Raw genomic sequence first — 23906 nt, forward strand, 5'->3', positions numbered from 1 at the left:
AATTGAGTTTTAGCTCTATTTTCTTCCATAGTACGGTATTGGATAAGTCAATTAAGTTACCAATATTTTAAACTCTATTTGTCCCACTGCTCCCAACAGGGATGCTCCCTAACCATTCAGCAGCTCCGTTGTCTCTGTGTCTCAAAGACGGCCCTGCTCCAGGTTCTCACTCTGCCTGCCTCTACTACTGCTGGCCTAGCCTGCATAATAGCTGCCAAGATTCCTGGAAGGTCTCAGCTGCTTGCTGGATCTTCAGAGCTACAGGATAGGACATCCGGTTTCTGCTGAGCAAGGGCAAAGTCTGCCTTGAACTTGGAAACTTTTCCAGTTTGGGGGAAAGGACTTCATCTGTGGCCATTCCCAGGATATGCCAGGAAGAGCTCCTCTTGATGCCAGAATCTCTTACTGTCAATGCCCTGTGTAGGATTGCTGTCTCTCACTCCTTGCTCCACCCCTGGCTTAAATACTGTGGCTCTTCTCTCAGACCCTGTTATAAATCTCTATCATTACCTGGCCTGAAAAGCCACCTCAGATTCAGCCAACAGGTAAGTGGGCATTACAGGAGAAGAGCATCTTTCACAAGGGCTGTAATCTAAAATCTTGGGGAAGATACAGCGTTTTCTGTCCAAGAGGTGTCAGCAGTAACAAAGCCTCAGTAAGAGCCAAAGTTATTTTGGGTTACTGAGTTTGTATAGTTTCCAGATTCTCAAGAGAAATATATAGGAATGTAATACCTCAGAGGACCTTCCTGCTGTCAGGAATTCAGACGAGGATCTAAGGAAGGTAATGGGTGCTCTGCTCTCATTCTCTCAAACCCTCTTCCCTGTGTTCTCCTATAGAGATTGCTGATTTGCCCCTTAAGCAAGAGATTCACTGCTGCTTAGCATGACTCAGACCAACTCATGCTTCATGCTGATCTCTTGCCTGATGTTCCTGTCTCTGAACCAAGGTGAGATTTCTTTCCCCATACACACCTCCCACAACCCCAGCACTGAAGCCCTCACTCCATCCTCATGCATACGAGTTCACTTGAGAAAAAGCAGAGTCAATTTCAGGGGTTGTTTTGTGTTGTTCAGTGATAGTTATTGCTGATCTCATCCCTTTCAAAAACATCCTCACCTCATTAGGGAGTTAGAGATGGAACTTAGAATGACCCCTTATCAGTGAGCACTGCAGGTGGCATTGGTTTATCATATTAACACTACTCATGATGGGGGGTTTGGGGATGTCTGTATGCAGACAGTCATTCATGGAATGGGGAACTGAGGAGAGCTTTGTGTGTAGAGAAACTGGACAAGCTTAAGAAAGGCAGAAGCCTGAGCACTTCGAGGCAGAAAAAGCCTGAGCCCCATATGTAAAAGGGACAATGGGACAATGGGAAGAGGTTCATTTCATGAACCTATTCATTGTGTGCTCTTGTCTTGAGCAAAGACATCTTGAGAGACTATAGGTAAGATGTAGGAGGGCAGTAGTGACCAATCGCTTCATGACCTATAGCATCCTTCTCTTCCTATAAAGAATCCTCAGAAGCTCCTACCTCATCTCTTAGCCTTTCCCTTGCCCTGAGGGTCTTTCTTAATTGTTTCCTTTCCCAGGACAGGAGGGCCAGGCTGAGTTGCCCAAGGCCCGTATCAGCTGCCCAGAAGGCACCAATGCCTGTGGCTCCTACTGCTACTACTTTAATGAAGACCTTGAGATCTGGGTTGATGCAGATGTGAGTGAGGAGAGCAGTGTGGGAAGGGAGGCTCATGAAGGGAGGGGAAGCTGCCACTCTCCAGTGTGTTCAGTGGCTGATATGAGATGAGACTTGTCCCCTCCCTATCCGATCATCAGCCCAAAACTTTCCAATCTACTTTATCCCATCATTCAGCACAGAGATGCTTGTGGTCAGTGACAGCATCATCTGGGACATTTCTGTGCTGTCCTTTTACTGACAGATCTTGTGGGAGGGCTCAATATGTCTCCTACACTTTCCTCCATCACTGAGTGCTCCATTTTCTTCTGCAACAGCTCTACTGCCAGAACATGAATTCGGGTAACCTGGTATCTGTCCTCACCCAGGCTGAGGTTGCCTTTGTGGCTTCGCTGATTGAAGAGAGTGGCACCAAGGATGGCAATGTCTGGATTGGCCTCTATGACCCCCACCGGGTCAGTCTGCTGCATCTTCTACCTTCTGATTATCAGGTTCCAGAGGGAAGATGGAGATCCGACGTCTGGCTCCTCAAGCACCAGTTTTTACCATATTATGGTAAAAGCAACCTCTCTATAAATCCTATAACGTAAAGGATATTAAGGTTCAGTTCTCTATAGGTTCTTAGAGATAAACTTAAGGCTGAATTTCCTCTGTGTTTCAGGCATTCACAGATATACTCATTCTGTCTACTTCTAGGGTAGCATCTTTAAGTATCTATTGTGTACCTCTTATCTATTGTGTTATCATCTGTGTTATAGAAGAGACTTTTGTGGACCATATAGTAAAAGAGAATAGAGGAGGAGAATCTACTGCTGGCAATCAGGAACCGCAAGGTTGATATAAATAATATATCAACAACTAATGACCATCTAATGCTATGCTGGATATGAACTTTTGGGGCCTCAGGAAAGAAAAACCAGGAACCAGTTTCAATAATGAGGTTTCATGATTCTCTGTGGCAAATTTAGAACACTTAATGTTTGGCAGGACACAGAGAGGTAGGTGAACATTCCAGGAAAGAAGCAGCTTAGAGAAAATGTGGAGGAAATAATATGACACTTAGAGAAAAAGGAAGGTTTATTCTTGTCTTATAGTCTTGACCTGTTTCTGAGTGTGAACACAAACCAGGTGTTTCCATCTCTTTCTGAGTCACGTCTGCCCCTGTTCTGGCCCTTCCCCATCTAGAACTGCCATTGGCACTGGAGCAGTGGGTCCCTGGTCTCCTACAAATCCTGGGACACTGGAGCCCCAAGCTGTGCCAATACTGCCTACTGTGCTAGCCTGACTCCAAGTTCAGGTAAGAGGCACAGAAACCACACACTTATTGCCATCCTTTCCTATTTATCTCTGAGGATCGACCTGGGGACTGGGATAGAGGAAGAGTGAGCTCTTCATTCAGGAAATGGAGAAGTGTTTCCTCTTTATTTTTGCTGAGTCCTGCAGCCAGGAGGGTAACACATTCTGGTCCCCTCAGCCTGAATCTTCTCATTGGCTTATAGGATTCAAGAAATGGAAGGAAGATTCTTGTAAGGAGAAGTTCTCCTTTGTTTGCAAGTTCAAATACTGGAGGCAATTGTAAAATGGATGCCTAGAATTGGTCTACCGGTTACTATGGAGTAAAAGTATTAAACTGAACCATCTCTCTCGAAATCAATCCGGACATCTCTTCTCTGCTGAATTTGCATCACTGACCTTTAGTATCTTTACCTACCTCAATCTCTGGAGCCCTAAACAGTAAAAATAAACATGTTTCCCCCATGGGGCTGTCTTGTGTGTCTGCTATCTCCCCACCTAATGCCTGGGTACTTGGGATGGGAGTGATTGTAGCACTTTAGAGTTTGCTTTGGCCCATTCACTTTTAAAAACTTTGTCCGCATATCATGCATGTTGGACTCAAGGGTTTATGAACATATGGTGGCCTGGCTTATGACAACGTTAAGAAGATAAGGATTTCCCTCACCATCCACATAGTTCCATGGACCCAGTGTCAGAGAAACTATTACTGTTGATTTACAAGTGACTGGAGGGTTTTGGTACTCTAAAGGGGTTCACATACCTGTGGTCTGAAGAGGGCACACCTGTGCTTTGTTATATAAGTTGAAGCTATGACTGACGTGATAATTTGAGACTTGTCAGATCTACAGTGTTGAATGCATTGGTGTTGGAATGACTAGAGGCTTGGTGGCCAGCAATGTTTGTTAAATGGCACTCCTGGAATGAATGGCTAAATGAATAATAAATTAGATTAATAAAATATTCAGGCATACTTATTTTGTAATCCTATCTTCATATACTGTTAAATTCTGAAGTACTGATATTAGGACTTTAATGAATTAATTTTGTGGGAACACCATTCATTCCATTACAACAACAGCATCAATAATACCATTACCCATGATTTAATAAAACAATGCAATCAAAGGCATATATTGTCAGTGTGAATTAAAACAACAATAACAAAATCTATTTATAAGTTATGAATAAATTGACTTAGATTCAAAGACACTGTGGAGATGAAAGTGACTCCATCTTGGGTGCTAATCTGCCATGCTGACTTTTGATTAGCCCCGGTCCTGGGAATGCTTCCTAATTCCTACATTATTTACCGTCCTTAGGGTAAGAACATATACTTACTAGAAATCTTGCCATTAGATAAAAACAATCTTGAGGTCTTTGCACAAATTATAGGCTATAGTGAACACAGAATTCTTGTCTGTTTGGAAGGGTCGCCTCTAACTGTCTCTATAGAGCATGTGCACTCTTTCCCTGTGGTACATAAGCCCTGGGGCCAGGGAGTAACAGTGTGGAGATCTCCCTGTCCTGTGGCCACCAAGACCATGCTTCTGTTTGTATGTTCCCCAGCAAATCACCCTGTACTGACTAACTGGACTTTTCCGCCTCATTCTTTAGTTTCTTGGCTCCTTTTGTGTTTGGTGTTTGCTTTGCATATGTGGTCATTTATGAAACACCTGGGGAGTCAGTCAAGAGGGGTCCAAGAACCAAATTATGGGCAAAAGGCAGGAAGCATGTGTGGAGGAAATCCTGGAGGCCCCCCCTCATCGATGTGGGGTGGTGTTGCCTACTTTATAGATGCCTGTGGACCATCATGTGAGTACAGGGATGCCCTGAAAATGCTGGAGGGTCTAGAATGCTCATTAGTAGAGAGTCTTACAGCTCGCTGGGGTAAGAAGGTCCACCAGGTGGCTGCGACAGAGGGTTGGCCACTGTTACGGATTGTGGGAATGACCACAGAAGTGTAGTTAGCAGCTGAGGTGAAGGTACGAAGACTAGAGGAAGAATTACAGTTAGAAAAGGATATGAGGACCTCCACGTCCATGTTTGCATCTAGTCTGGCAGATAAGCTCAAAACTCAGGATACTCACCTGGCACCCTTAGCCTGCTGCTTTGTATAGTTACGTGGGAAAGAGCTGTGTTGGCCAAAAGTGCAAGCTTTTCTTCCTAAATTGGACTGGAATATTAAGACTTGTTGTCTTTAGAAACCAATAAGTGAGTGAGATGAAGACATATCTCAGGAGGAGGATAATTATCCTTCCCTTTTGAGAGCAAGACCTCTCATGCAATGGAAAACAGAAGCCCAACGCCTGCAGCCAGGCAGTAATGGACAGCCTTTTGAGGAAAACTTCAATGTCCAAAATTACACCTTGGCAGAATTATTGAACATAGTGAAACTTTCAAACAGCAGCCAATAGAAAACTGAGCCACATAGATGATGCAGCTAAGAAACCCTAGTGTGGATGGCATCTTCTTAGCAGAAAGTGAAGCTGATATAATGAGTACTGTAACCACTCAATCCCCTTTGAGACGACGTTGCATAGTGCCGGAACTGTTGAGAGAAAGCATAGTCTCATAGATCAGATTATCCTGGCTGTGACAGAGGCTTGGCCAAATGTAGGGGAATTTCTGGGTCAAACTCTGGCATGGTGAACTCTGGAGGAAACAAGGACAAATTCAAAGGCGTTGGGCATGCTCAGGCCATCTATGATCAGCAATTTGCAGGACCAGATAAGGCTGTGCTTACTATGGGCAAAAGAAATATATAATAATAATAAGTTGTTGCAAGCTGCCCCATCCCCACCACCCCTGGAACTGGTATGATTTTTTCCTATGCCTCTTAATCCCTCTTGTGGGACAAGATATATATTACATGAGGAAGCTGTAGCTAATCTTGGAGAAAATGAAAAGGAAAGAGATAAGGTCTGTCTGGTTACTAAGAAAAAAAAGGTTTTGGGGGGGGGGGTGTGTGGGGAGGGGGTGGAGAAGGAGAAGCCAAGTCTGCCAGACTAAAAAAGGGAGGAATGAATGGCCTAGTTAGGATTACCAGGAAGCAGATATGGTATGATCTGATCTCAGCTGGAGAAGACAAAAAATAGATCAGAAACACAACACTGTATTAGGGAGCCTTTGGAAAAACCTGGCACCTGATCAACATGTTAGACTACTTCCTAGTGCCCCACCATAATAGGGAGAAGAAGAGGAAACTTCACATAAAAGAACCCCAATCTCTCTGCATTCCAGGGGCGACTTCCCCCCAGCCTAGAGACTGTTGCCTCTACCTGCCAGCAATAGGGCGCAAACAGAGGCCCCACGTGGATCTCACAATCGATTGAAGTTCAAAAAACAAGCAGAAAGGTTTAGCTTTAGTGGACACAGGTGAAAAATGCACCGTAATCCATGGAGACCCAAAGAGACATCCTGGTAAGTGAGCAGCTGTGGACGGTTAAGGGGGGCGAACAATCTGAGTGAAACGAGCTCCTTTCCTTCTTTGTATTGGGCAGAGTACCCCCACTTACTATATGTTTTTATCTCATTTATTCCAGCAGACATCTTCAGTCCACTTAGAATGCACTTTACAAATGTCTGTGAGAGAATTGACCCATGAGTTTGGGTGATAAAAGCTATTTTAAGAGGGCAAGCAAAATGGGAACTGGTACACCTTCCTCCTCCACTGTGTTTATTAATGTGAAACAATACTATCTTCCTGGTGAGATAAAAGAAATGACAGACACCGTGCAGGAGATGGCCAGAGTTAATGTTATATGGCCATTCCAGAGTCCTTTCTAGAGTCCCGTACGGCCAGTAAGCAAACTTGATGGCACCTGGATCATGAGAGTAGACTACCAGGAACTAAATAAGGTGGTTCCAGAGATACACATCACTATGCCTAACATAATCTAAGTGATAGAGCAAATAATACCAAAATAGCACTTTGCCCCCTGACTCACAGGACCCACCTGTTGTTAAACAGTTTCACTGTAACAATGATATTATGCCAACTTCTGAGGACTCGCTATTGCTACAACAGCACCTCCATGCATTGTGCACTCTTCTGCAGTCCAGAGGACGGGCCATCAACTCACAAACGGTATTGGTTGGGTAAGACATGCCTTATCCCATGCACAGTCATTGATAAAACACAGTTTGCCATGCCAAAAGCAGTTAAACAGTTACAGAGTTCCCTAGGTCTTTTGGAATATTGGCAGGCCTTCATTCCCCTTTTAGCGCAATGTTTTCATGCTCTATAATGACTAGTGAAGAAGGGATCTAGTTGTTGCTGGGATAGAGAACAAGAAGACGCATTTGAGAAGGCTAAAATATTAGTGACTCAGGCATAAGCCTCAAGTCCCCTCTTCCTAAGGTGCCAATGTCTTTGCATGCGAACATAAGGCCTGAGGGCATCAGTTGGATAGAAGAGTTGTGTCCCAGGCCTGTATCAGCTATTCTCCAAGCCTCACTTTACAAAAGTGGCATGTATCCCTGCAACAACATAGTGCCTTCCCCATGAGTCTCTTGGGAATGAACTACATGCCATCTTAGAGCCAGCGCTATCTATGGGACCAGTGCTGCCCTTATTGAGGAACCCCCACAGGAGATGTCTCCAATAATGCACAAAGGCACAGCCCTCATTCTTGAAAATGCTTGGTGCTCCAATAAACAAGAGCTAACCCTTGTATATGGATCACAGTAGCTGTACAACTATGGGCAGATACTGTCTGGTTTGAGATAGGAATGCAGCAAAGCAGTCAGTGGGAAGAACTCTGAGGTGCATGGTTGGTTTGTACCCATCAGCCACTGTCTATAGTTCTCTGTACAGATAATTGGGCAGTATTTAAAGGTCTTACAATTGGCTTGCCCAATGGGCCCAAGATGGCTGATACGTGCTTTGAAACTCTTATAGGGAGCTGCTATGTGGAAATACATTTGGGAAAGGCTGCAAGAACTCACTGCAAGCTTAATTGTGTATCATGTTTCAACAACAGTCAGATTCACCTCCTGGAAACATGGAAGCTGATACTCTAGCAAAAATTAGAACACTAGCTCCCTTGCAATTATCTGAACTAGCTGATTTGTCCATAAACACAGTGATCATCACATCGCAGGAGAGTGCTGACAAATGGCAAAGGGAACAAGATTCAAGATTGCTCTCTACTCTGCAGATTTAGTGGTGACATTAACAAGCTGCCCCTGCCATATCCCACAAACACATGGACAGAAACAAGGTGAATATATACACACACACACACACACACACACATAGGACAGCTGCTCCTGTAAGAACCTGACAGATGGACTATGTCAGACCCCTGTCAGGCATCTTGGAAAAAAAGCATGCACTAACATGTGTTGATACTGCCAAGAGATTGTCGCAGGCCATCCCTAGAAAAATGGCAAACCAAACAACCATCATTAAGGGCTTGGAAAAATTCAGCGTCATGTATGGATACCCTCCATGCATTGATAACAATGGAGACATGCATTTCACTGGATGTGATGTCCAAGATTGGGCACATGAAAAAGATATAGACTGCAGATTTCACATGCCATATAATCCCCAAGTAGCAGGGTTGATTAAAATGGAAAATGACATTTTGAAGGCGCAGCAGCAAGCACTCTCACATTCCAATACCTTGCAATTTCCAGGGAGTTGATTCACTGGATGCATAAGAAAATGAAAACTAATAAGCAAAAAGTAAAATATTCAATGCCTTGGTTATTGTAATAAGTTATAGTTTAAATGAAAATAAAAGAGAGTGATGGGTTGGAACTTAAGGCTGGAGCAAGTTTTGATGTGGGCCTGTCTGAACTCACGCCACTAACCTCAAAGCTACCTGCACGCAAAAGGGAAGATTATTCCAGGACAAAAGAAACTACCTGTGACCAGTGGTTACCAGAAAGGTAATCGACGTGGGAGAAGGAACAACCGGTAACTATTGAAACAAGAGGATACAGTGAGAAAGAATTGTTTCATGTTGCAGATCAACATCATTAGCTTTTTGAGAAAACTTAAATAATTGGATTCTGAGAGTAACTACTACAGGAGCAATATCTTTGGTTTCAAACACTTCAAAGTGAAATAGCAGGTTTGGGTTGATGCAGGACCCACAACTCACTATTGAACAATTGCAAACAGGGATAAATGATCCAGACACACAGGAGGTCATTCCCAAGGGAACTACCAGCCTGGTGGACAGGATGAAAGCCATTGAGAGATCTGTTTATCCTGAGGAAAGGAGCTGTCCAGCTCTCCCTATAAATGCCAAGTAAAGCACTTTAGATAAAGCAGCTGATATACTTTCACTTTAGATGAAGCAGCTGACATACTTTCTATGAAAGCCACATGGACCTGGCTTTATGAAGATAGGGATATTCGCCACTGAGTATACCCATTACTTAGGTCAGGGTAAATGATGTGGTTAAGGTGACTCCTTTTACATGGGAACGTCATGTGACTTTACTCCTGCAGAGTTAAATATCAGTTCAAGAAGTCTTATCAAATTTGCTGTCTGAGCAAATGGGTCTCACAGATGTTAATAAAAAGACCAAGTTTATTAACAAGAGCATGGGGAAAGGCAGGAGGGAGAGTGAATGGACTCATCTCAGAAAGGTGGAAAATTTTAAACAAATATTAAGAAACAAGGTGAAGGAAGAAAACATTGATAAGATGAAACTGAAAGGAAAAAGAAACAGGAGACACATGGGACTCAGGCAGCAGGGCGGAAATCTTTAGATGATTTTTTTTTTTAAATGGAAAGAATAAAATGGAAATTAGTGGGATTAAAACAAAGGTCTTCATACAACACGATTGAAGGTTGAGTGGACCAAAGGGAGCCCCTCCTAGTCCCCCAACATTAAAGAGCCTAAGTCTCTGAACCGAAATCCTTTTTCCACAGAAAAAAGTCAAATGGTCTGGGGATGGAGAAAAGAAGTTCCTGGGTCCTAGAATATAAAAATATAAAGGTTAATAGGATTAGAAAAGTTAAAATATATAAACAGGCTTTATGTAAAGTAGTTGTGTCTCCTTCAACTAAATGTTTTATGAAATGTCTCACTGGGGAATGTTTCCTCTACCTTGTAGTGTAAAACGAAAGGCATGTTACTCTCTGCTTGCTTTTTCTGCAATAGATGTCCTAATGGCTGCACGAGGCGGGGACTTGTGCCATTATGAAGGTTGAATGCCGTGTATATATTCTTAATAATTTAATATTAATATTATAGTATTATTTACTACTATATTATTATTTAATATTATGATAATTTTATAATATATAATAATAATATAATAAAATTCTTAATAATTCCAGCGATGTAACTTCAGTCCTACAGGACATGCGTGAACAAATAACTGCCTTTTCTTTCTGACTCTACCTTTTCTCCCAAAGGCTCTCCTTTTTTTTTTTTTTTTTTTTTTTTTTGGCTCCTGGAGAACATGGTGGCAAAAGGCATTATTAATTCAGTTTCTTATACGTAGCATAGGTATCATTACCTGTTGTTCATAGTACTGCTGTAGCCTCTGCTTACATGTAGAAAGCAAATTGATGTAACGTGTTATCCACGCCATCAAAATGACTGCAGTGCCCCTCATACTACCCTATCCCAAGCTCAGGGACCATTGTGGAACATGTGGGTGTGTGAGATTATAACAGCCTGATTAGAGCTGTGGAGTATGGAGACAAAAGTGACTCCATCTTGGATGCTAATCTCCTATATTGACTTCTGCTTAACCCTAGTCCCAGGAATACCTCTTGATTCTTTATTTACTGTCTTTTGTTTTCTTTCTTTTTTTTGAGACAGGGTCTCACTCCTGTCACTCAGGCTGGAGTGCAGTGGCATGATCACAGCTTGCTGCAGCCTCTGCTTCCCTGGGTTCAAGTGATCCTCCTGCCTCAGCCTCCTCAGGAGCTGGGATGACAGGTGCACCTCATGTCACCACATCCGGCTAATTTTTGTATCTTTAGTGGAGACAGGGTTTCACCATATTGCCCAGGTTGGTCTCAAACTCCTGTCTAAAGCAATCCATTTGCCTTGGCTTCCCAAGCAAAAGGCTTACAGGTGTGAGCCACTGTGCCTGGCTTATTGACTGTCTTTGGTGCAAGAATATGCAGTCACTCTAAATCTTTCCTTTAGAGCAAAACAACCTTGATATTATCATAACAAATTACAAATTATGACACATACAGCATTTTTCCTTGTTCTGGAAAGTTGCCTTTAATTGTCCCTAAAAAGCATGCAACCCCTTTCCCTATGGTGTATAAGCACTGGGCCTGGGAAGTTATGGTTCAGAGATCTGCCTGTCTTGCTGCCACCAAGACCACACTTCTGTCTGTAAGTTCTCTAATAAATCGCCTCTTACTGACAAACTGGATTTGTTTGCTTTGTTCTTTCTCTTCTCAACTCCTCCTTCATTTGCCAGTTGCTTCACATATATGATCCTTTCATGAAACAGATACAGTAGTTTGAAAGTAAAAAATCAGAAAAAGATATGTCATACAAACAGCAACCATAAGAACACTGGAATGTCTGCTCTAACGACAGGCATGTTAGACACTAAAGCAAAAAATGTTACTAGACATGTTAGACATTAAAGCAGAAAATGTTACTAAAGGGAAGGAGGAGCATTGTATAATGACAAAGTGGTTAGTCTTTCAGAAAGATGTAATAATTGTAGATACCTGTACCAATAAGAACAGAGTCCCAAAATGCATAAAGCAAAATCTGGGAGGAGTGAAGGGAGAAACAGGTGATTGAACAGTAGTAGTTCAAGTCTTCAATGCAGCACTTTTAGTAATCGGTAGAACACTTAGAAGATCAACAAGAAAGTAGAACACTTTAAATATATTCTAAATTCACTAAATCATACAAACATATATAGAATGAATGCTTCACCTAATGTCAGCAAAATACACATCCTTCTCGAGCACACCAGATATATTCTCTAGGAAAAACCATATGGTAGGAATAAGCAATTTAAAATAATATCAAGAAAACATTTTCCTTACAATAATATCAAAACAAATAACATTTTAAGAACAAATTTTAAAAGAAGTGCAAATCTTGTACACTAGAAACTACTAAACATTGTTAAATGAAAGTAGAGAAGACCTAAATAAGTGAAAAGAGAGTTTGTGTTCATAGAACAGGGACTAAACATTAAGGTGAAAGTACTCTCTAAATTGACTTATAGACTTGTCTTAATCCCCATCAAAGTCCCAGCTTCCTCTTGCAGAAATTGTCAAGTTGACTAATATTCGTATGGAAATTCAGAACAGCCAAAACAATATTGGTCAAGAATAGACAAAACGATTTTGATAAAGAACACAAGTTTTTACAGTTACAGTTTCAGATTTTAGAACTTATTACAAAGCTAAAGTGATAAAGATTGTGTAGAATTGTCATAATGACAAACATGAATTATCAGTGGTATAGAATGCAGATTTCAGAAATAAACTTTTAGCCTTATAGTTAGTTGTTTGTTGCCAACTGTATCATGGAAATTCAAGAGGGAAGAATATTCTTTAGCAAATGGTGCTGGAACAAGTGAATAGCTATATGCTAAGGAATGCATTTGGTTCTATTTCTTACACTGTATATAGAGATTGATTCAAAATGAAATGTAGATTCATATTTAAGAGATAAAATTATCAAACACTTGAAAGAAAACATTTAGTAACTCTGTAAATTTAAGCCAGGTCTCCTATAAATGCCACATAATTGAATCTTGATTTTATTATTGTGGTGGTGGTTTTAATAGAACAACCTGTGTTTTTGGATTGGATTGTTTTATCAAATCACATGTAATGGTATTATTGATATGGATGGTGTTATGATCTGAATTGGGTCTTCACAAAATTAATTTGTTAATCTCTTTAGACTCCAAACTTCAGAATTTGGCTGTATCTGGAGATATAATCTTCAAGAAGGTAACTAAGTATGTCTGGATATTTAACCATTTATTGATTGTTATGTATTCAATGAGAGCCATGTAACAACTGTTGCTGGATTCCACGTCCCTAGGTCATTCCACTATGCATTCAGCACTGTAGATCTGAAAATTTTCCTTAAATTACCATTTTCGTTGTGGCTTCAATTTGCATATGGAGCAAAGATGCGATATCCTCAAACCATAACTATTCAAATATCTCATGAATATCAAATACTCCAGCCATCTGTAGACCATCAACAATTGCTTCTGGAACTTGAACTGGGTTTATGTGAATACAAGCATACCTCATTTTATTGTGCTTGATAGATACTGTATCTTTGGTTTTTGTTTTAATGGAAGGTTTGTAACAACTCTACATTGAACAAGTCTATCAGTGCTGTTTTCCAATATCACGTAGTCACCTCAAGTCTTTGGGTCACATTTTGGTAATTTTGCGGTATTTAAAACTTTACTATTATTATTACATCCGTTATGGTGATCTGTGATCAGTGATCTTTGATGTTACTATTATCACTATTTTGGGCTTTGATGAAACATCACAATTATGAACTTAATCAATAAATGTGTGTGTTCTGACTGCTCACTGGTCACTTCCCCAGCTCTCTCCCTTTTCTCTGGCCTCCCTATTCCCAGAGACACAATAATATTGAAATTAGGCCAATTAATAACTTTCCCATGGCCTCTAATTCTTCAAGTGAAAGGAAGAATTGCCCATCATTTGAGTTAAATTAAGAGCTAGAAATGATTGATCTTAGTGAGGAAGGCATGTCCAAAACTGAGATAGGCTAAAAATGAGGTCTCTTGTCCCAAACAGCCAAGTTGTGAACAAAAAGGAAAAGTTCTTGAAGAAAGTTAAAAGTGTTATTCCAGTAAACGCACAAATAATTTTTAAAAGCACATCCTTATTGCTGACTTGGAGAAAGTCAGCAACATTCTATGAAGGCTGAGAGAGTTGAGGAAACTGCCTAAGAAAAGTCTGAAGCTAGCAGAGACTGATTCATGAAGTTGCAGGACAGAAGCTGTCTCCATAACATCAAAGCTCAAGGAAAAGCAGCAAGTGTTGATGGAGAAGCTTTAGCAAGTTATCCAGAAGATCTAGCTAAGATAATAAACATAGTGACACTGAAGCCTGGATGAGAGCATCTGTTTATAGCATAGTTTACGGAATATTTTAATTCTACTTGTTGAGACCTCTGTATCAGAAAAAAGGTTTTTTAAAAAATATTATTGCACCTTGTTGATGCACCTTGTCGCTTAGGAACACAGATCTATGCAAGAAGATTTATGATTTTTTCATGCCTGCTTCTAACACAAAATCTGTTTTGCAGCCTAGGGATCAAAAAGTAATTTCACTTTTCAATTTTTATTATTTAACAAATACATGTCACAAGGCTATAGTTGCCATACATAGTGATTCCTCCAATGGATCTGGGCAAAGTAAATTGAAAACCATCTGGAAAGAATACACTATTCTAGATGCTATTAAGAACGTTTTTGATTTAAGGGAAGAGGTCAATATATCATTATTGACAGAAGTTTGGAAGAAGCTGATTCCAACCTTCATGAATAACTTTGAAAGGATCAAGATTTCTGTGAAGGAAGTAACTGTGAATGTAGTGGAAATATCAAGAGAACTAAAATTAGAAATGCAGCATGAAGAGGTGACTGAATCATTGCAATCTTATGATAAAACTTGAAAGGATGAGGAGCAGCTTCTTATGGATGAGCAGAGAAAGTGGTTTCCTGATATGGAATCTATTCCTGACAAAGGTACTGTGAACATTGTTAAAATGACAACACAGGGTTTAGAACAACATATAAATTTAGTTGATAAAGAAGTAGCAGGGTTTGGAGAGGCTGACTCCGATTTAAAAGAAGTTCTACTGTGGGAAAAATACTATCAAACAATATGACATGCTATAGAGAAATCATACATGAAAGGAAGAATCAAATCAATGTGGCCAAATTCATTGTAGTCTTATTTTAAGAAACTTCCACAGCCACTCTAACCTTCAGCAACCACTGCACTGCTCAGGCAGCAGCCATCAACATTGAGGCAAGACCATTCACCAGCAAAAGAATAGTACTTGCGGAAGGCTCAGATGATTGTTAGTATTTTTTAGCAATAAAGTACTATTTCATTAAAGTATGTATATTTCTTTTTCAGACATAATGTTATGGTTCATATAATAGATTACAGTGTAGTGTAAAGAAAACATTTCTATGCATTGGGAAGCAAAAAAACAAACAACAACTACAACAAAAACAAAAAACCACCTGTGTAACTTGCTTTTCTGTGATATTACGCCTATTACAGTGGTCTGGAACTGAATGCAAAATATCTTTGAGATATGCCAGCATGTGAATTTTTGGTCAATCTCCATCTTGTTAGCCTTGTCATAAGCAAAGCCACATATGTCCATAAATACTGAATTCCAATATGCATGGTATGTGGATAGACTTTTTAAAAGTGGATAGGCCTGAGCAAGCTTTGTTGTAATCATTCTCATCTCAACCACCTAGGCATCAGTTGTGGAAATAGCAGACACAGTAAGACAGCACAATAGTGGAAACATGTTTATTTTTATTATTTAGGGTTCCAGAGACTGGGGTAGGTAAAAGTACTGAAGATTAACAAGGCAAACTCAGCAGAGAAGAGAGTGTCCAGGTTGAGTTGAATTGGAGAGATGGTCCGGTTTAATTTTTGACTCTGTAGTAATTGCTGGATCAGTTCTAGACATCTATTTTCCAGCAGCCTCTAGTTTTTGAACTTGCAGACAAAGGAGAACTTGTCTTCACAAGGTACGTCCTTCCATTTCCGGAATCCTATAAGTCAATGAGAAGAGTTAGAATTGGGAGACCAGAAAGAGTATGAGCCTCCTGGCTTTAGGACTCAGGACAAAAACCAAACACCCATTTCCTTAATGAGGAGTTCACCTTTCCTCTATCCCAGTTCCAGTTCCATCCCTAGAGCTAAGCAGGAGAGAACAGAAACAGGTGGATGGATTCTCTGTCTCTCACCTGAGCTTGAGGTCAGGCTCACACAGTAGCCAGGATTAACACTGTTTGGGGCTCCAATGTCCCAGGATTTGTAAGAGAACAGGGACCCACTGCTCCAGTGCCAGCGGCGGTTCTAGATGGGGAAGGGCCAGAACAGAGGCAGTGATCACTCAAAAATTCATGGAATCACTGGGCCTGTGTGCACACTCAGAAACATACTAAGACACAAGGGAAGAATAAACCTTGCTAAATATTGTTTCCTTTCCCTTGCTATTGCTCTAAACTTCTTCTTTCCTGAACTGTCCAACTCATTAACCACGTTTCACCAAGAAATAAGTGTTATGAATTTGACATAGAGACCCAAAGTAGCTCACTTAAAAAGTAGTTCCTAATTTTTTATCTTTGTGGCCCAGGACCCTCATATCCAGCATAGCATTGGCTGACCATTAGTTGTTGATATATTATATTATGTAGTGTACTACCAGGTTCCCAAATGCCAGTAGTACAGCAGTAGATTCTTTACCACAAGTCTCCTTTTCTGTATAGTCAGCAATCTAGTCTCTCTTATGACGCTGACAGTAACAAAATAGGTAAGAAGTTGGTTCATATAGATGCCTTTGTTGACTGTAAACAGAATAAGTTTATTTATGAATGACCAGGACACCTAGGAAATTCAGCTTTCCACTTATATCTCTAATCATCTACAGTGCACCTTGCTGCACAGGACATTATAGGATCTGTAAACAGCTTGAGTTCTGGAACGTGACAAAAGCTGGTACTTAGGAGACCAGAACGTGAACCTCCTTCTTACTTCTCAAACCTGATCATTAGGAGATAAAGAAGGCTGCAGCCTACCTTTTTGGGGTCATGGAGGCCAGTCCAGACATTGAAGTCATCAGTGCCACTCTCCTTAATCAGTGAGGCCACAAAGGCACCCTCTGCCTGAGTGAGCACAGACACCAGGTTGCCCGAATTCATGTTCTGGCAGTAGAGCTGTTGGGGAAGAAAATGGAGCACGCAGTGGAGGAGGAGGGTGTGAGGGATATACTGAGTCCTCCAAGAAGATGGGTCATAAAAAGGACAGCACAGTAATGTCCCTGATGATGCTGTCACTGACCACGAGGTTCTTTGTGCTGGGAATGTGCTGAATAATGGGATAAAGTAGACTGGAAAGTTTGGGGCTGATGATAGTACAGCGAGGGGTTCAGTCTCATCTCATTGCAGCCACTGAACACACTGGAGAGTGGCAGCTTCCCCTCCCTTCGTGAGCCTCCCTTCCCACACTGCTCTCCTCACTCACATCTGCATCAACCCAGGTCTCACGGTCTTCATTAAAATAGTAGCAGTAGGAGCCATAGGCATTGCTGCCTTCTGGGCAGCTGATCCGGGCCTGGGGCAAGTCTGTCTGGGCCTCTTGGCCTGAAAAAGAACAGACAATTAAAGGAGGCTCTCGGGGTAAGGAAAAGGCTTAAAGATGAGGTAGGAGTTTCTGGGGTTCCTTTATAGAAACAGAATAATCTAGTCTATTATGGAATGACTGCTCACTCTTGCTCCTGCATCCTACATCTTCTCTCTTTGGTTTATTTGATTGGGCAAAAAAAAATCCCAGAATGAATTGGCTAAAGAAACATGTCTCCAGTTTCCCTTTTATGTCTGGAGCTCAGGCTCTTCTGCCTTGAAGAACTCAGGCTTCTGCTTTCTCAAGCCTGTCTTGGTTTCCCTGAACACAAGGCTTGCCTCAGTTCTACACCCCATTAGTGACTCTCTACACACAGACATCCCCAAATCCACCATCATGTATATAAATTTAATCAGATTAACTCATCCCAACGGCAGCAGTAGCTTATAAGGGGTCATTTTAAATTCTAGTTCAAACTCCTTAATGAGGTGTGGATGCATATAAATGTGAAGAGATCAGCAATAAAGATCACTAAACACCACAAAACAACCCTTAATGGTGACTCTACTTTTTTTTTTTTTTTTCAAGTAGACCCATATGCCTGGGGATAGAGTGAAGGCTTCAGGGCTAGACAGAGTTGGTTGGTGGAAAAAAGATCTTACCTTGGCTCTGAGACAGGAACATCAGGCAGGAGATCAGCATGAAGTATGAGCCGGTCTGAGCCATGCTGAGCTGCAATGAATCTCTTGCTTAAGAGGCAAATCAACAATCTCTATAGGAGGACACGGAGACGGGGGTTCTGAGAGATGGAGAGCAAAGCACCTATTACCTTCCTTAAAACCTCCTCTCAGAATTTCTGAGACCAGGAAGGTCCTCTGAGACACCCATACCTTCAAAAGGTTCTCTTGAGAGTTTGAGGATTATAGACTCAGTAACCGAAAAACAGCTTTGGATCCCACTGAGGCTTCATTACGGCTAAAACCTCCTGGACAGAAACTCATGCTGTATCTTCCCCAAGATTTTAGATTTGCAGTGCATGTTAGAGGTGCCCTCCTCCTGTAATGCCCACTTACCTGTTGGCTGAGTCTGAGTTGGCTTCTCAGGCCAGGTAGCTGTAGGAGCTTTATATCAGGATCTGAGATAAGAACCATGTCATTTAAGTGAAAGGGGTGAGGGCAAGGGGTGAGTTTTGGGGGCCTAGGGAGGGCATTGACAGTAAGAGCTTCTGGCACGAGTAGGAGCCTTTTCCTGGCACACCCTGGGAGTGGTCACAAATCAGGTCCCCTTCCGGCAAACAATTTGGCAAGCTGTCTAAGTTCAAGGTGGACTTGGCTGTTGCTCAGCAGAAAACAACTGAGGGTTCCCATGTCCCCTAACAACCCAGAGAGGAGCAGAGAAGAGTAGATTTCCTTCTACTCCCTGTAAATTTAGAGGCTCCCCTTTGGTGTCAGGCATGGCTAGGAGATGGGGAGGAATTAACTGATTCCAAATAATTTAGAACAATGTGCCTGTGGCATTAAGTGGTTCCTCCATGTCTTTTTAGGCTCACAAACCTCTCAAGACCTATCTCAAGAGGTAGGTTATATTTATATTTCTAAACATTTAACATGTCCAGCAAGGTGTGAGCCAGCAAAATACAGATATTCTCAATGTGAGAATTGTAGAGAGCTGATGCCCAAGGAAGCTTAAAGGAGCTAGATATGAAGTCAGGCTTCATTGAAATTGTCCATGTGAAGTCAACTGTTTGTTAGTATGAAGTCAAAGATTGTGTGGTGAAATTGAATATTTAGCAGAATCATCATAGAATAGTCATTTATAATTCAGGGAATAAAAGCCAATCGGAATGCAAAATTAGGAAGAAGAAACTAACCTGAATGTTCACAGAAAGAGAGATAAGTATATGAATTGGGACAAATGGATTAACAAAATACAATAAAATACCAAACAATTTAAATAGAATAAAGTAGATATCTATATTTCAACTTGGATTAGTGTCAAATCCATAACATTGAATACAAAAATTCAGTTGCAAGAAGTTATAAGCTACTTGATAAACTTTATATATGGTTTTAAAAGACAGATTAATACTAAATTTTATTTATTAATCAATTGTCATACAGTTTAAAAAATAAAAATCTGAAATGTAAGAATATATATTACAATTTGTCGTAATATTTGCCTAACAATTCTAAGGTTTTTTCCTTTATATAAAAACTAATGATGGGCCTGGTGTGGTGGTTCAAGTCTGTAATCCCAGCACTTTTGGAGGCTGAGATGAGAGGATCACTTGAGCCCAGGAATTTGAGACCAGCCTGGGCAACACAGTGAGACCCCATCTCTACAAAAAAAGTATACACACACACACACACACACACACACACACACACACATATATATATATATCTCCAGATATGGTGGCACATGCCTGTAGTCTCAGCTACTTAGGAGGCTGAGGTGGGGGATTGTTTGAGCTTGAGAAGTTGAGATAACAGTGAGTTGTGGTTGTGCCACTGCACTCCAGCCTGGGTGATAGAACAATAAACTGTCTCAAAAAATAAAAACAAAAACAAAAACTAATGATATTAAACAAAGATGACAGATGTTAATATTGTTTATTCTCACTGTCTGGTTCCTATGTGTTTGTTAAATTAATCCAATTTTTTTCTGCTTTTACAAAAAGTAGTTATGCCTTTTAAAATGATTACAACCAGAGAATGATTCCTAGTTTTTCTCTAAATAAGAGATTCAGACGTATTCTTCCATTAACAAAGGAATAGTAGGGAAGAGTCCAGTATACTTGGTACCATGACATATTTATCTGGTAAAAATTAAACAAGCAATTAATTAAAAAAATTAAGATAAAAATACTTTATGGCATAATATTTTCTTTTCTTTTCTCAACTTTAATTTTAAGTTAAGTGGTACAAGTGCAAGTTTGTTACAGAGGTAAACTTGTGTAATGGGGCTTTGTTGTACAGAGTATTTCATCACCCAGGTGTTAAGCCTAGTACCCTTAGTTATTTTTGCTGACCCTCTCCCTCCTCTCATGTTCCACTCTCCAAAAGGTCCCAGTGTGTGTTGTTCCCTTCTATTTGTTCAATTGTTCTCATCACTTAGCTCCCACCTATAAGTGAGAACATGCAGTATTTGGTTTTCTGTTCCTGTGTAAGTTTGCTAAGGATAATGGCTTCCAGCTCCGTTCACGTCACTGAAAAGGACATTATCTCATTCTTTTGTATGGCTGCATAGTATTCCATGGTGTATATGTACCACATTTTCTTTATCCAGTTTATCATTGACAGGCATTTAGGTGGATTCTATGTCTTTGCTATAGTGAACAATGTTGCAATGAATATATGTATGCATATGTCTTTATAATAAATATTTTTAAAATATGAGATTTTTTTCTTAATTTAACATAACTTCAAACAAGAAATGACTGTCCAGGTATAAAAGATCTAGTACTCTAAAATACACAATGACAGATGTTACAAATTGGAAGACATAAAACAGACAGAGATTCAAAACAAATAACAATTGACAGAGTATGCCCATAAAAATCTTTATTGTCCCCAGTAGTGGTAACTCCATTGAGAAGTTGCACTTGTTGCTTACATAGGTGACTGGCCAAGTTCCACATGCAAGATAATAAAATTTAGGACATAAATTGGTAGCAGCCATGGTCCCAAAAAAATTCCTTTTTCAGGAAAGCCATACATTTAATCCCTTTAGTATTTACCTTATTTTTCTGAGGATCCTCAAGGACCTTTGACCTAGTTTTATAAGATTCCCAGAAGCTCATTTCAGGCCTTTCCCATCTATTCCTTATGTTAGTTTTCTCAGAGATAGAAGCAAGTATCATGGACGTTAAGGTTAATATGTGCCCAAGTGGGACAATTTCTTGATAAGACTCAATATGGCTTAGAACGTTTCAAGGCTGTGGATGATAGATGGTGCTACTGGCCATCATCCAGTAGCTATTTTCTGCTTTTGATGCTTGGAATAGAGATTTTAGACTTACTATTGAGAAATAACGTTCCTCTTGTTTAAATACTTAGCAGGCATGTGAATAGAAGCCTGTCTGCAAGCCTTAGACTGGAGAGGAAAGGAGCTCAAGAAATACAAGATGCATTCGGGATTTTCCCTAGTCTGCTGTGTTCTGCAGACATAAAGAAACTTACTTATAACTTAGCCTTTTCTGCTTCACAGGAAACCTCTGTTTTATTTAACACACATTTCCTTTTTCTTTCTTACTTTTTTTTTTTTTTTGAGATGGATCCTCACTCTGTCACCCAGGCTGTAGCAAAGTGGTACCATCTCAGCTCACGGCAACCTCCGCCTCTCAGGCTCAAATGTTTCTCCTGCCTCAGCCTTACAAGTAGCTGGGATTACAAGTATAAGCCACCATGCCTGGATAATTTTTGTATTTTTTGTAGACATAGGGTTTCACTAAGTTGGCCAGGCTGGTCTTGAACTCCTAACCTCAGGTGATCCACCCACTTCGGACTAACAAAGTGCTGGGATTACAGGCATGAGCCACTGCATGTGGCCATTTAACACAAACCTTCATTGCATGCTCTCTGTGCCAGGGACTATTCTAAATGCTGACTAAGAGGAACCTACTTAATCCACATGACATCCTAATAATATAGGTGCTATGAAGAGCCATAATTAACAAATGAAGAGACTGAGGGTCAGAGAAGAACTAAGTAACTAAACCAATTCAAATGACAAATATTTATTGGAACTATATTCAACATAAGCAGTTTTGCTTTAGGGTCATTTTGTTATTCCACCTACCTTTCTGAGTTTATTTTATTAGGTAATTTCCATGTTCAACCCATCTAGGCCTCTGAGGACTGATTTAATAACCACAAACTCATGATGGCCATGGCCAGGGACACATAAGGAGAGCTTAAAATGTGAATAAATGTAAGACATCAAGCACCCATATCTACCCCATAATTTATTTGTTTTTTTTTTTTTTTTAACATATATTAACAACACAGTTAGGTGTGTGTGTGTCTGTGTGTTTGTGTTTGAAAAAGGGGGAGCCATTCAAGATGGTATGCTGCCATCTTAGCATACATATGAGCAGTTCTGACCTGAAGTCACAAACCAATGTGGTCAAATAACTTGAAATATTGGAGGAGCCTTGGAAGAGCAGAAACTTAGGGCCCCCAACTCACCCTTTCTCATGTCTCAGCACTTGTTCAGAGAAGTGAAAGGCACAAAAAGATTCAGGAAAATACCAGGCACAGAAAGACAAACACCACATGTTCTAGTTCATATGTGGAAGCTAACAATTTAGATCTCATAGCAGTAGAGAGTGAAATGGTGGTTACTACAGACACTGAAGGGGACAGAGAAGACAGCCAAAGCTTGGTTAAGGAATACAAAAGTACAGCCACATCTGAGGAATGGATTCTAATGTCCTATAGCACTACAGGGCAGCTATAATTTATAACAATTTTGTGTAAATTTTTGAAAAGCTAGATGAGTGAGTTTTGAATATTCCCAACAAAAGAAATGATGCATGTTTGAAGGGATAGATATGCTAATTACTCTGGCTGGTTTATTATACATTGTATACATGTATTGCAATATCACAGTGAACCTGAAAAATATGTACAATTATTATGGGCCAATTAAAACACTGAAAAGAAAAAAGGAAAAAGAAAAGAAAAAGCTATTACATAAAATTATCCAGTACATCTTCCTACTCTAAATCTTGCATCACTGAATAGTCAGAAACACCTACTCTATCAAGCCCCCAGTTATTTAATGTATTTATTTGAGTATAGAGTTTCCAGAGAAGTTGTAAGCTCCTCAAATCCACAACAGAAGCTATTTTTCTGTGGATCCCTCCTACTGTAAAGAGAGCTTTCAATCTGAATTCCAAGCAGAGGGCAAGGGTAGAAGCTCAGAGGCCTTACAGATGGCTCCAACACAAGGGAATTCTGGCATCGGGGGAACTCTTCTTGGCATACCCCGGAAGTGGTCACATATAAAGTTCTTTTCACAAACAACTTGGCAAACTGTGCAAGTCAAAGATGCTGCAAAGTCAGCAACAACCAGATGCCTGGTTCTTATGGCCCTGAGCAGCCCAGGAAGAAGCAGAGAGTTTCCAGGAATAGTGATGATGGGTGTGAAGGGAGGACTCTGGGAGGAGGGGCAGTGAGTGTGTGAGTCTGGAGCAGGACCATTTGTGGGACGTGGGACAAGGGCAGCAGCAGGACAAGATGTGGACCATCCTGCTTGGGACAGTGGGGAAAGGGAGAGACAGAAGTTCGTGGAATGCTAACGTCATTTACCCCGGAGGCCTCCTCTACTGACTAGGCGTGTCCTGAAAGGATCCTGTGGAAAGAGAAACTCCCATGGAAGAAGCTGAAGGTTTCTGGGGATGGCACCTTACATCTCACTTCCTCAAAGTAATAAATCAACTCTAATGCCTCTTCAGAACTGTTGTCAGATACAATGAGGAGAAAGAGGAGGAAGAGAGTGATGATGGTGATGATGCATTCAGCAAAGGCACTCTTAACACTGTTGGCTTTCTGCTAAGCATATAACAGTGA

At 40.6% G+C, this 23906-nt stretch overlaps 2 protein-coding genes across 2 annotated transcripts; one reads left to right on the forward strand and one right to left on the reverse strand.

Moving 5' to 3' along the window:
* The first annotated feature begins 885 nt into the window (after positions 1–885).
* Positions 886–3272, forward strand: LOC126934396 (lithostathine-1-beta-like). The gene is made up of 5 exons (XM_050755217.1): positions 886–949; positions 1596–1714; positions 2011–2148; positions 2879–2990; positions 3193–3272. Exons 1-5 carry the CDS (start codon positions 886–888, stop codon positions 3270–3272), a joined length of 513 nt encoding a protein of 170 aa, XP_050611174.1.
* Positions 3273–15496: 12224 nt separating this feature from the next.
* LOC126933371 (lithostathine-1-alpha) lies at positions 15497–18431 on the reverse strand. The gene is made up of 6 exons (XM_050752983.1): positions 18405–18431; positions 17994–18103; positions 17233–17351; positions 16788–16925; positions 15954–16065; positions 15497–15758 (listed from the first exon to the last, which is right to left on the reverse strand). The coding sequence occupies exons 2-6, from the start codon at positions 18055–18057 to the stop codon at positions 15691–15693; spliced, it is 501 nt and encodes a 166-aa protein (XP_050608940.1). The 5' UTR covers positions 18058–18103; positions 18405–18431; the 3' UTR covers positions 15497–15690.
* Between the last annotated feature and the right edge of the window lie 5475 nt (positions 18432–23906).

The sequence above is a fragment of the Macaca thibetana genome, chromosome 13, assembly GCF_024542745.1.
Source record: "Macaca thibetana thibetana isolate TM-01 chromosome 13, ASM2454274v1, whole genome shotgun sequence".
NCBI lineage: Eukaryota > Metazoa > Chordata > Mammalia > Primates > Cercopithecidae > Macaca > Macaca thibetana.